Source organism: Oncorhynchus kisutch, linkage group LG2 (genome assembly GCF_002021735.2).
Source record: "Oncorhynchus kisutch isolate 150728-3 linkage group LG2, Okis_V2, whole genome shotgun sequence".
NCBI classification, from domain to species: domain Eukaryota; kingdom Metazoa; phylum Chordata; class Actinopteri; order Salmoniformes; family Salmonidae; genus Oncorhynchus; species Oncorhynchus kisutch.
Window position 1 is genome coordinate 52,862,325 of NC_034175.2, and position 13,988 is coordinate 52,876,312.

At 42.0% G+C, this 13,988-nt stretch overlaps 1 protein-coding gene across 10 annotated transcripts in view; it reads right to left on the reverse strand.

Moving 5' to 3' along the window:
- The window catches only part of LOC109868224 (unconventional myosin-Ib), a 146,199-nt gene that overhangs the window by 13,799 nt on the left and 118,412 nt on the right, over positions 1-13,988 (reverse strand). For all 10 annotated transcript variants that reach the window (XM_020457660.2, XM_031797431.1, XM_031797469.1 and 7 more), the window contains 3 exons: positions 13,679-13,905; positions 11,967-12,167; positions 2,593-2,686 (listed from right to left, as the gene is read on the reverse strand). In XM_020457660.2, coding sequence (XP_020313249.2) covers positions 2,593-2,686; positions 11,967-12,167; positions 13,679-13,905 — 522 coding nt within the window. The remainder of the gene's footprint in view (positions 1-2,592; positions 2,687-11,966; positions 12,168-13,678; positions 13,906-13,988) is intronic.

A 13,988-nucleotide genomic window follows, 5' to 3' on the forward strand; every position in this document is an offset into this window, starting at 1 on the left:
CTTAGCAATGCTTGATCACAGCGCTGTTTATGACTTCAAGCCTATCAACTCCTGAGATTAGGCTGGCAGTACTAAAGTGCCTATAAGAACATCAAATAGTCAAAGGTATATGAAATACAAATGGTACAGAGAGAAATAGTCGACGCCTCATAATTCCTATGATAACTGCAAACAAATTTTTCTTTACTGGGAATATTAAAGACCTGGGAATATTGAACCACCAGCTTTCATATGTTCTGAGCAAGGATTTTAAACGTTAGCTTTTTTACATGGCACATATTGCACTTTTACTTTCTTCTCCAACACAGTTATTGCATTATTTCAACCAAATTGAGCATGTTTTATTATTTATTTGAGACCAAATAGATTTTATTTAGGTATTATATTAAGTTAAAATAAAAGTGTTCATTGTTCATTCAGTAACTGTCATTATTTCAAATTAGGCCGATTAATTGGTATTGGCTTTTTTTGGTACTTCAATAATCGTAGTCGGCGTTGAAAAATCATAATCTGTCAACCTCAAATATGTAGGCTACTGAGCTTGTCTGATGCCTTAAGCACTGTAAATAAAAATAAATTACTAAAGAGGGTAAACCAGAGATCAATATAGCGTAACCAGAACAAACAGTTCCTGACTGTTTCTCTTTGCTTATTTGAGCTGTTCTTGCCATAATATGGATTTAGTCTTTTACCAAATAGAGGCATCTTCTGTATACCCCCCCCCCTACCGTGTCACAACACAACTGATTGGCATACCAGTTAATTGAAATGCATTCCAGGTGACTGGAAGCTGGTTGAGAGAATACCAAGAGTGTGCAACGCTGTCATCAAGGTAAAGGGTGGCTACTTTGAAGAACCAAAAAGTGTTTAACACTTTTTGGGTTACTACATGATTCCATGTGTTATTTCATAGTTGACGTCTTCACTATTATTCTACAATGTAGAAATAGTCCAAATAAAGAAAAACCCTGGAATGAGTAGGTGTCCAAACCTTTGACAGGTACTGTATAATAAAGTATTCATGTCTCAAAATCAATGTCATGTAGTTAATCAAAATTTGATATAAATGAAAATGATAAATCTAAAAGTAACTTCCTTTGCCATTGCCAATATGTAAAGATTGCCAACAAATAAAAACATTGCAGCACGCAGGTAGAAAATATCCTTTTAAAACGAAATATCCTATGAATCACATTGGTTACGCATGGCCCGTCTGCCAGGAACTTGAAACATTGTATCAACTTGTTCGAGCTCTGGACAGACAGACATTGGGGAAGGCTATTTGTGTAAGGAATAAGAAGTAATCAGGCAGGCCTATTTTATGACGTTTCCACCGGATCCTAGCATGACATTTTTTGCCCTTTCATGTCGAGTGGTTGTCGAAAGGTAGAGCATAGGAAAGATATTTCAAATAGGCTACGTTGAGGAACTACCGTCTTCATCGACCTGGCCAAGGCTTTCGACTCGGTCAATCACCACATTCTTATCGGCAGACTCAGTAGCCTCGGTTTTTCTAATGACTGCCTTGCCTGGTTCACCAACTACTTTGCAGACAGAGTTCAGTGTGTCAAATCGGAGGGCATGTTGTCTGGTCCTCTGGCAGTCTCTATGGCGGTGTCACAGGGTTCAATTCTCGGGCCGACTCTCTTCTCTGTGTACATCAATGATGTCGCTCTTGCTGCGAGTGATTCTTTGATCCACCTCTACGCAGACGACACCATTCTGTATACCTCTGGCCCTTCTTCGGACATTGTGTTAACTAACCTCCAGACGAGCTTCAATGCCATACAACTCTCCTTCCGTAGCCTCCAACTGCTCTTAAATGCAAGTAAAACTAAATGTATGCACTTCAACAAATCGCTGTCCGCACCTGCCAACCCGTCCAGCATAAACTGCAAAAATCTCTGTAGCTGGAGACTCTTACCTCCCTCACTTGCTTTAAGCACCAGCTGTCAGAGCAGCTCACAGATCACTGCACCTGTACATAGTTTATCTGTAAATAGCCCATCCAATCTACCTCATCCCCATACTGTATTTATTTATCTTGGTCATTTGCACCCCAGTATCTCAACTTGCACATTCATCTTCTGCTCATCCTACCATTCCAGTGTTTATTTGCTATATTGTAATTACTTTGCCACCATGGCCTATTTATTGCCTTACCTCTCTTATCCTACCTCATGTGCACATGCTGTATATAGATGTTTCTACTGTATTATTGATTGTATATTTGTTTATTCCATGTGTAACTGTGTTGTTGTATGTGTCGAACTGCTTTGCTTTATCTTGGCCAGGTCGCAGTTGCAAATGAGAACTTGTTCTCAACTAGCCTACCTGGTTAAATAAAGGTTAAATAAAATAAATAAATAAACATCCAAAAATCCTCACATCTATGATCTATGGCTAAATCTACGACTTCCATAACAGAGCATGCTGCTCTTTTCAAAGTTGTGTCACATCCTTGGCAGTAAACCCTCCTTCTAAACCTAATGTAAAAAAAAACATCAAGTAGTACCGTTTATAATATCAGAGACAGTACAGGTTCCAGGTCAACTGTCTATGCTTATGCAATGTTATGTTATGTTATTCTACCGTTCTGGGGTTCCTGATGAAGATCTTGGAGCGTCCGTAGGCAAACTCCTCAGTTGGAACAGAACAATCTGTCAGCAGCACCTCCACTCCGTCCCTACAGGAGACAGAGGTACACTTCTTCACTATTTCGTCTTAACTAATTAGACATGGTGGGACTTTGACATGTACATGATTAAAGGGACAAGATGGGAATAGTTCAGATGAAGGAGAAAGGACAAACGATAGGGGAATAAGAAGACAGGACAGACACAGAGAGAGAGAGAGACACAGAGAGAGACAGACACAGAGAGAGAGAGAGAGAGACAGACACAGAGAGAGAGAGAGAGACAGACACAGAGAGAGAGAGACACAGAGAGAGAGAGAGACACAGAGAGAGAGAGAGAGACACAGAGAGAGAGAGAGAGACACAGAGAGAGAGAGAGAGACACAGAGAGAGAGAGAGAGACACAGATAGAGAGAGAGAGACACAGAGAGAGACACAGAGAGAGAGACAGAAAGAGAGACACAGAAAGAGAGACACAGAAAGAGAGACACAGAGAGGACGAAGTAGATGAATTAAGGCAGGGAGAGACAGGGGGAAAGAATGCCATAACCGTCCATATCTGAAATAACATGTGGGATGAACATGTAACCTCATGAACCACTTACACACCTTATAAGGAGGATAGTAGGCACACACACTAGGCACCACACATGCTGTTGTTTATAATCCACATCAGATATGAATCGACGTTATACCTTTAAATACATTTAAGTAATTTAGCAGACACTTTTATCCAGATGCTTTGTAAACAACAGGTGTAGACTAAACAGAGAAATGCTTGGCCCTTCCCAACAACGCAGAGAGAAAGTTGCCTCTTCAGTTTCTTGGTAATTTCTCGCATGGAATAGCCTTCATTTCTCAGAACAAGAATAGACTGACGAGTTTCAGAAGAAAGTTTTATTGCTGCTTTAATCAGAACAACAGTTTCCAGCTATGCTAACATAACTGCAAAATGGTTTTCTAATGATCAATTAGCCTTTTAAAATGATACTTGGATTAGCTAACACAACGTGCCATTGGAACACAGGAGTGATGGTTGCTAATAATAGGCCTCTGTGTAGCTATTCCATAACAAATCAGCTGTTTCCAGCTACAATAGTCATTTACAACATGAACAATGTCTACACTGTATTTCTGATCAATTTGACGTTATTTTAATGACAAAATGTGCTTTTCTATCAAAAACAAGAACATTTCTAAGTGACCCCAAACTTTTGAACGGTAGTGTACATATTGGTAGGGGTAAAATAACTAGTCAACAGGACAGATAAGCAGTATCAGCAGCATTTGTGATGAGTCAAAAGAGTTGTCTATTTGGTTAAATATTTAGCAGTCTTATGGCTTAGGGGTAAAAGCTGTTCAGGGTCCTGCTGGTACCAGACTTGGTACATCTGTACCGCTTGCCATGCGGAAGCAGAGAGAACCGTTTATGACTTGGGTGGCTGGAGTTGACATTTTTTTAGGGCCTTCCCCTGACACCCTGCCTGGTATAGGAGGTCCTGGACGGAACGGAGCTCGGCCCCAGTGATGTACTGGGTGGTACGCACTACCCTCTGTAGCACCTTGTGTTTGGATGCCAACCACTTGCCAAAACAAGCGGTGATGCCAGTCACAATGCTCTTAATGGTGCAGCTGTAGAACTGAGTATCCGAGGGCCCATGCCAAACCTTTTCACCCTGAGGAGGAAGAGGCATTGTTGTGCATTCTTAATGACTGTGTTGCTGTGTGGATCATGTTAATTCCTTAGTGATGTGGACACCGAAGAACTTTAAGCTCTCGACCTGTTCCACTACTGCCTCGTCAATGTGGATGGAGGCGTGCTCGGCCCTTTGTTTCCTGTAGTTCACGATCAGCTCCTTTGTCTTGCTGATGTTGAGGGAGAGGTTGTTGTCACTGATCTCCTCCCTATAGGTTGTCTCATCTTCGTCTGTGATCAGGCCTACCACCGTTGTGTCGTCAGCAAACTTAATGATGGTGTTGAAGTTGTGCACGGCCACACATTCGTGGTTGAACAGGGAGTAAAGGAGGGGACTAAGCACGCATCCCTGAGGGGTCCTCGTGTTGAGGGTCAGCGTGGCAGATGTGTTGTTGCCTACACTCACCACCTAGGGAAGGTCCGTCAGGAAGTCCAGGATCCAGTTGCAGAAGGTGGTGTTCAGTCCCAGGGTCCTGAGCTTAGTGATGAGCTTGGAGGGCACTACGGTGTTGAACACTGAGCTGTAGTCAATGAACAGCATTCTCACATAGGTTTTCCTCTTGTCCAGGTGGGAGGACTGTGTTGGGTCTGTTGGGGCGGTATGTGAATTGGAGTGGGTTCAGTGCGTCTGGGATGATGGTGTTGATGTGAGCCATGGCTTGTCTTTCAAAGTATTTCATGGCTACAGATGAGGTCTACAGGACAATAGTAATTTAGACAGGTTACCTTGGCATTTTTCGGCATGGACTATGGTGGTCTGCTTGAAACATGTAGGTATTACAGACTGGGTCAGGGAGAGGTTGAAAATGTAATTGAAGACACTTGCCAGCTCGTCAGCGCATGCTCCGAGTACACATCCTGGTAATGCGTCTGGCCCCGCGGCCCTGTGAATGTTAACCTTTTAAAAAGGTCTTACTCACATCGGCTACAGAGAACGTCATCACACAGTCATCTGTAACAGCTAGCTGGTGCTCTCATGCATGGTTCAGTGTTGCTTGCCTTGAAGCAAGCATAGAAGGCATTCAGCTCGTCTGGTAGGCTCACATCTAGGGCTTTGGCGGTCATGACATTTTGTCAGCCAGTTATTGTCATGCAAATGATTGCTGGTCTCACAGTAATTTACAGTTGATTAACATAAATATTTGTAGCATCTCTAGGCCTCCATGAATACAAGCCACTGATGCTATCCTTTGGAGTAAAAAAGTCTAGTAAATCCATTTAATCTACACCATCACAATACATCTATTATTTATTTTAGGAAGGTCTAAAGAAACATTATGAGAAGAAAATGTATTTCAGAAGAACTGAATATGAGTAAGCCTACTGTACGTTATCTGGCTATGCTCCATGCTATAGGCAGACATAATATGCTTACAGTGGTTGTTCCACTAAAAGTTGTGCGATAATGCTGCGGGACTTAAAGGTAATTTGTGGTTTAGTACGGTACCCTGCGTCACCACTTCATTGCTCCAGACCAGCGCAAGAAGGAGTTAGAGCACTGATTATGTTTTTGGGTCCTACTGTAACTCTAACTGACAATGAATGGGCGACATAAACCTAAATAGAAACTGATAATTGTGCACAACCTCAGTATTACTTACTAAAACTGTTGTTACACTAAGGTTTTATTATTTTATTTTGCTCTTACTGTAGTACTGTAGGCCACTCCCGACCTGTCATGTTATTCAGTTCCTCAACGGTCTAAGGCACTGCATAGCACTGCAAGCTGTGTTGCTACAGATGCTGGTTCAATACCTGTGCCGGCCTCAACTGGGAGACCTAGGAGATGACAGTAGTTTTTTTGGTTTCTCTCACTCTAAAAAAAGAATTAATTCTAAATAACAAAATGGCTTTATTTACAAATGAGTAACAATGTCTCATCCCATGTTCATGAATGGCCATTTTACGTTATTTGAAAACGAAATCTCCAATAGTTATTTTTTTTAAACAAGGAGATTATTATTCATTTAGTATTATATAAAAGCCTGTTGGATATTCTCAGAGATATATTATTAACCCCGTTATTAGCAGGACAATATACAGTGGGGCAAAAAAGTATTTAGTCAGCCACCAATTGTGCAAGTTCTCCCACTTAAAAAGATGAGGCCTGTAATTTCCATCATAGGTACACTGCAACTATGACAGACAAAATGAAGAAAAAAAATCCAGAAAATCACATTGTAGGATGTTTTATGAATTTATTTGCAAATTATGGTGGAAAATAAGTATTTGGTCACCTACAAACAAGCAAGATTTCTGGCTCTTACAGACCTGTAACTTCTTCTTTAAGAGGCTCCTCTGTCCTCCACTCGTTACTTGTATTAATGGCACCTGTTTGAACTTGTTATCAGTATAAAAGACACCTGTCCACAACCTCAAACAGTTACACTCCAAACTCCACTATGGCCAAGACCAAAGAGCTGTCAAAGGACACCAGAAACAAAATTGTAGACCTGCACCAGGATGGGAAGACTGAATTTGCAATAGGTAAGCAGCTTGGTTTGAAGAAATCAACTGTGGGAGCAATTATTAGGAAATGGAAGACATACAAGACCACTGATAATCTCCCTCGATCTGGGGCTCCACGCAAGATCTCACCCCGTGGGGTCAAAATGATCACAAGAACGGTGAGCAAAAATCCCAAAACCACACGGGGGGACCTAGTGAATGACCTGCAGAGAGCTGGGACCAAAGTAACAAAGCCTACCATCAGTAACACACTACGCTGCCAGGGTCTCAAATACTGCAGTGCCAGACGTGTCCCCCTGCTTAAACCAGTACATGTCCAGGCCCGTCTGAAGTTTGCTAGAGAGCATTTGGATGATCCAGAAGAAGATTGGGAGAATGTCATATGGTCAGATGAAACCAAAATAGAACCACTCGTCGTGTTTGGAGGACAAAGAATGCTGAGTTGCATCCAAAGAACACCATACCTACTGTGAAGCATGAGGGTGGAAACATCATGCTTTGGGGCTGTTTTTCTGCAAAGGGACCAGGATGACTGATCCGTGTAAAGGAAAGAATGAATTGGGCCATGTATCATGAGATTTTGAATGAAAACCTCCTTCCATCAGCAAGGGCATTGAAGATGAAATGTGGCTGGGTCTTTCAGCATGAAAATGATCCCAAACACATCGCCCGAGCAATGAAGGAGTGGCTTCGTAAGAAGCATTTCAAGGTCCTGGAGTGGCCTAGCCAGTCTCCAGATCTCAACCTCATAGAAAATCTTTGGAGGGAGTTGAAAGTCTGTGTTGCCCAGCAACAGCCCCAAAACATCACTGCTCTAGGAGATATGCATGGAGGAATGGGCCAAAATACCAGCAACTGTGTGTGAAAACCTTGTCAAACATTTTCTGTAAGTCTTCACCTCTGTCATTGCCAACAAAGGGTATATAACAAAGTATTGAGATAAGTATTTGGTCAATAAGAAAAGTTTATTTTCCACCATAATTTGCAAATAAATTCATTAAAAATCCTACAATTCTGGATTTTTTTTCTAATTTTGTCTGTCATAGTTGAAGTGTACCTATGATGAAAATTACAGGCCTCATCTTTTTAAGTGGGAGAACATGCAAAATTGGTGGCTGACTAAATACTATTTTGCCCCACTGTATATTGGTCATTGCTCCCGAGTGGCACACAATGGGATTGCCTTGCAGTTCTCCAGTTGAATCCACTGAAAGTGCGTTAAGTTCAAGGCACGAGGACAGGGGGCATGGTATGGACCGCAGAGCCACGTACAGAAGACCGACCTAGCCCATGGGGAAGGGAGGAGGAGGAGGGGGGGGTGGACCCCCACCCCGGCAACACTTTAAGGGGCATTGCACTAATAATGGAGCTGACTAGAGAAACGTTCCCGCTCTTCTGTTCTTAGTGCCAATCTGCACGTTCAAACTAAAACAATGTAACTAATAACAGCATGTTTATGCTTTCCTTAATAAAATAATAATAAAAATACTCTTTCAAAATGCTGATGTTTATTTAGTTAAGGATCCATAATGAATTATTATGGGAATAAATATCAATGAATTACAGAAATATCCTCCAATCCTTTATATGTCATTATTGGCGGAGAGTCATGTCATATTTTTCGATATACTGTAGGCCTACCTAATGTGCTGTTAAAAGTGGTGTAGGTCTTATTTATTTAAAGAGCATATTGAAGTTAGAAGCAATAGGATTTGAAGCAATAGCCTACAACTATTTTAGCACAGTTTCGCGCTGCTCTGGGACAAGCACGGGGACTGGTCTTGATAATTCAATGAATCTCCATTGGGGTATTAGTTAGACTAGAATTAGAAAATTAGGGTGTAGAAATGTTATGCTCATAGTGTAACCTTTATTTAACTAGGCAAGTCAGTTAAGAACCATTTCTTATTCGCAAGGACAGCTTACTCCTTCCTCTCAGTCGGGGAACTGAACACCAGTCTCCCCGCGTGCCCGCACGCCACGGGGATTCTTTAGCTAAATAGCCCAGTACTCTACTCCCGACTGTCACGTTGTACAGCACCATATTTTCCGTTCCATTCTAACGGAAACCCAGAGGGTTTATCATTTTTCTTGGAATAGAAACACCATAATAATCAACTTAATTAAGCAACATTTCTTAAAATCAGTCTCATATACTATGTCCTTACAAAAAAAAGGTATTAAATTCTCTAGTACAGCCGCTATTGAAGGCTATCAAATATTTCTCAAAGATGCCCTCTGGTGTTCAAACTAGCACCAACTAGCATTAAATGGTACCAGTTGTTAAACTTAAATAACGTGCCATTGAATTCTGAGGCATCATACAAGCTGCGCTGTAGTAAGCTGCAACTTTTAAAGGACAAACCACTAAGTCCGTTGCCATTATTTTATATTATTACATAGTAAGAATACTATAATTGAACTTAGCTGAAAAAAATAAAGGATATTTTTCCCATTCAAGAGCGAGTGCACATATGCTATATTGAGCGTAAAAGTGATCATTTGAAACCGGTCCTATACACTAGATTTAGAGTTATTTGACTAATTCAGTTGTGAATGATAAACCTTACAATGTCTTAGAAATCAAAATATATATGGGCTACATGATGCGACGATAGGCTATATACTAGTTGAAAAAGAAGCAAAAAAGCTTGCGCTCTGTTCTGCCCAAACACTATATGCCATGGGCTCTCCAACCATGTCCCTGCAGCTAACCAGTGCTTAATTTGAGAAACCAAATCAAATCTGTTCGGGAACATCGATAGTAACATGTTTTCACAAAGAAATGCACTCGAGAAAGGAATGAAGGAGAGAGAGGAGATGGAAATGCAAAATGGTGAGATATTCTATATGTAAAAAGGTCATGTGTCAGCCTATTAATTATGAAAATATTTTTAAAAATGCCCTATTACAAGGCTATTCAAAATCAAATACAAATTCAATCATTGAACCAGCAGCATCGCCTAGGCCTATATGTTCTCAGACTTATGGATAGAAAGTCTGCAGTATAGCATAAGGTAACCAGTCCACCCAGTATGCATAATAATACAGTCTACACTCAAAAGGCAATTACTCAAATGTGTTTCATTTGGGAGTGTAGGCTAGACCAATTATATACCAAAGACATCTTAAAGCAGGTTATTTATTTGTATGTTTTTCTGCCATGCATAATATTCAGTAGGCTATGTATTGTATAACGGCACAATCATTATTTTAATTCCGTTTTTATTTATTATTTTGGGGGGGGCTTGGGCTCATATGTGCCCATGCATAAGCTGTAATATGCATATGGGTGTTCTACATGCAACGTCTTAAATGCTTTGAAATAATCATCACCTTAGAAAGCGCTGTCCATTTCATTGTTTGGCTTTGAAACAAAATCCACAATGACCATGTTTTCCACTCAGTTTCAACCTGTTAATAAATTTTTCTTCAAATTGATCATCACAGTGAGGTCATTTTTTTTTTACCTTAATGGTTAGTTTTAAACGCATGACCCTCTTTTCATAATAAGTGTTTGATATGATTTTCGATTGCATTATCATTGATATCAGAGTGGTTAGAGGGACAATAGAGCCCTGAGTACCAGGCCACTTGGCACTCGTTAGTGAGTTGGGTACAACCAACGCGTAGAGTGCACAAAAGGAGATTAGTGTGACTCAACGGTCACGTGGAATTTGACTGCGGTCATGACTCATGACTACTGACTACTGGTGTGGCAGTAATAAGGTAACCGCAACAGCCCTACTCGCATCACTGGGCAGCACGTGGCTGGGTTTCCCTTTGCAATCCGTAATAGTTTGTAAACCCTGCCAAATCCGACGAGCATCAGAGCCGGCGTAGTTGGATTTGATCTTAGTCCTGTATTGATGCTTTGCCTGTTGGATGGCTTGGAGGTTGTAGTGGGATTTCTTATAAGCGTACGGATTAGTGTCCCTCTCTATGTGGGGACGATGTCGTCAATTCACTTATTAATGAAGCCGGTTACTGATGTGGTAAACTGCTCAATGTTATCGGATGAATCCCAAAACATATTCTAGTCTGCGCTAGCGAAACAGTTCCGTAGCTTAGTATCGGCTTCATCAGACCACTTCCGTATTGAGCGCGTCACCGGTACTTCAGCTGAGTTTTTGCTTTAAGCAGGAATTAGGAGGATAGAGTCATGGTCAGATTTGCCAAAGGGAGGACGAGGGAGAGCCTTGTATGCATTTCTGTGTGTGAAGTAAAAGTGATAGAGTTTTGTCACCTCTAGTTACACAGGTGACATGCTGGTAAAAATGAGATAATACAGTTTCCTTGCACTAAAATCACAGTCCACGAGAAGCGGCGCACTCATTGAGTGCGGTCTTCGTGCAAGCATTAGTTTGTTGTGGTAAATAGACAGCTAAATAGACAGCTATGGTCTGCAGCGTATCATGTGGTATTCTAACAGAGATAGCGCACAAGCTTTTGCACAAGCATAAACTCTTATGGCTGCAGGGGCAGTATTGAGTAGCTTGGATGAAAGGTGCTAAGTTTCTAAAACTGTTTGAATGATGTCTATGAGTATAACAGAACTCATATGGCAGGCAAAAACCTGAGAAGAAGTCCAGAAACTATTTTCGGTGAAAGGAAATGATGGATGAGACATTACGTCCCAAAAAAGTTAAGATCACTAAGAAAGCACACAAAATAGTAGAATTGGTCAGGAGCCCGTAGAACGTCTTCTATCCACTGCAGCGCCATCTCACTTGTCAGTGAATATAACATGACAGCATCAGAGCTAAGAACCAACAGCCTCAAAATGCCCAGGGCAGCGTAAAGGAACCATGGTTTGACTGTTTGTCTCACAGAGCAAGCAGATCACTACAAGATCTAGCCACCCTACCACAGCTTGCTGACGTAGCCGTATCATGGTGGGTTATGTTTGGGCAAATCATCTATGGATGACTACTGCTGTTACTACATTATCCTGTCGTTAGTACTGTATGCTGTAATTTCACAGCATTCTGCTGTAATATCACTTTGTGACAAGTGCTGATTAAAAAAGGGTGTTATTTCCTTGATTTGAACGAGGAAGAGTGAGGTAAATATATTTGCTCTAGGTTTATCATATGGTAAATACAACATTCTGAACAGGCAGATAATAAATACAGCATTTCTGTTCAGGTAGAGCAGAGGTCCTACCTGGCGGGTCCTCTCCAGTGGGGCCAGGTCTTCTTGCAGAGCATCTTGTATCGCTCCAGACAGGACTCATAGGGCTGGCGGAAGGCGTAGCCAGCCCTCCTCACACGCACATTCTCCACCAGGCCCAGGTAACGCACCTGGTGACACACCAGTGAGTCGGTGAAGATGTGGGCTACCTTCTTATCGTTGGGCTTGATGCACCTGAGGAAAACAGACAGACACCAAGGCATGGACATGCATGGTCACACAAAAGGTAATCACTGGATCAGAGTTGAGACAACTCAGGACCTCCCGAGAGGCGCAGAGGTCTAAGGCACTGTGCTAGCTACAGTTGAAGTCAGAAGTTTACATACACTTATGTTGGAGTCATTAAAACTCGTTTTTCAACCACTCCACAAACTTCTGTTAAACTCTAGTTTTGGCAAGTCGGTTAGAACATCAACTTTGTGCATAAGAAGTAATTTTTCCAACAATTGTTAACAGAATTATTTCACTTATAACTCACTGTATCACAATTCCAGTGGGTTAGAAGTCAATTGGAGGCGTACCTGTGGATGTATTTCAAGGCCTACCTTCACACGCAGTGCCTCTTTGCTTGACATCATGGTGACATCAAAAGAAATCAGCCCAGACCTCAGAAAAAAAATAGTAGACCTCCACAAGTCTGGTTCATCCTTGGGAGCAATTTCCAAACGCTTGAAGGTACCACGTTCATCTATACAAACAATAGTACGCAAGTATAAACACCATGAGACCACGCAGCCGTCATAGCTATCAGGAAGGAGACGCGTTCTAGAGATGAACGTACTTTGGTGCGAAAAGTGCAAATCAATCCCAGAACAGCAGCAAAGGATCTTGTGAAGATGCTGGAGGAAACAGGTACAAAAGTATCTATATCCACAGTAAAACAAGTCCTATATCACTCTGCAAAGAAGAAGCCACTGCTCCAAAACCGCCATAAAAAAGCCAGACTATGGTTTGCAACTGCACATGCGGACAAAGATCGTACTTTTTGAGAAATGTCCTTTGGTCTGATGAAACAAAAATAGAACTGTTTGGCCATAATGGCCATCATTATGTTTGGAGGAAAAAGGGGGAGGCTTGCAAGCCGAAGATCACCATCCCAACCGTGAAGCACGGGGGTGGCAGCATCATGTTGTGGTGATCCTAACTGACCTAAAACGGAATATTTACTAGGATTAAATGTCAGGAATTGTGAAAAACTGAGTTTAAATGTATTTGGCTAAGGTGTATGTAAACTTCCGATTTCAACTGTATGTCACTACAGATCCTGGTTCGATACCGGGCTGCATTGCAGCTGGGAGACACATGAGGCGGTGCACAATTGGCCCAGCGTTGTCCAGGTTAGGAGAGGGTTTGGCCCGGGATGTCCTTGTCCCAATGTGCTCTAGTGACTCCTGTGGCGGGCCGGGCGCATGCACGCTGACACAACCGCCAGGTGCACGGTGTTTCCTCCAACACATTGGATTCTGGGTTAAGCGGGCATTGTGTCAAAGAAGCAGTGCGTCTTGGCGGGGCCGTGTTTGGGAGGACGCACAGCTCTTGACGTCGCCTCTCCCGAGTTCGTAAGGGTGTTACAGCGATGGGACAAGATTATAACTTCCAACTGGATACAACGAAGATTGGGGAGAAAAAGGGGTGAAATACTGATCCTTTAGAATACATGATCCTCAGAGTGAATGGTCGCTTACCTGATGTAGTTGGGGTTTTTGGTCTGCAGGTTCTTCATGAGTACCCCTACAGAGGCCTTGAACTGGAAGCCTGCAGTGGGGGGTCTCTTCAGGTTGACCTTAGCAGGGTTTCCCTCAGGAAACAGCTGTCTCATCAGGCTGTGGGTGGCCTTGTACATGGCCTGGGACAGGTCTCTGTACAGCAGGTCATTGTTCTTGTCTACAAAGCCCTCCACACGGTACAGCACCTACACAAAAGATGACACATGAACAGATTAACACAGTCAGATACAAAACATAGCTGTTGTCGTCCCTTAATTATAAAAATGTA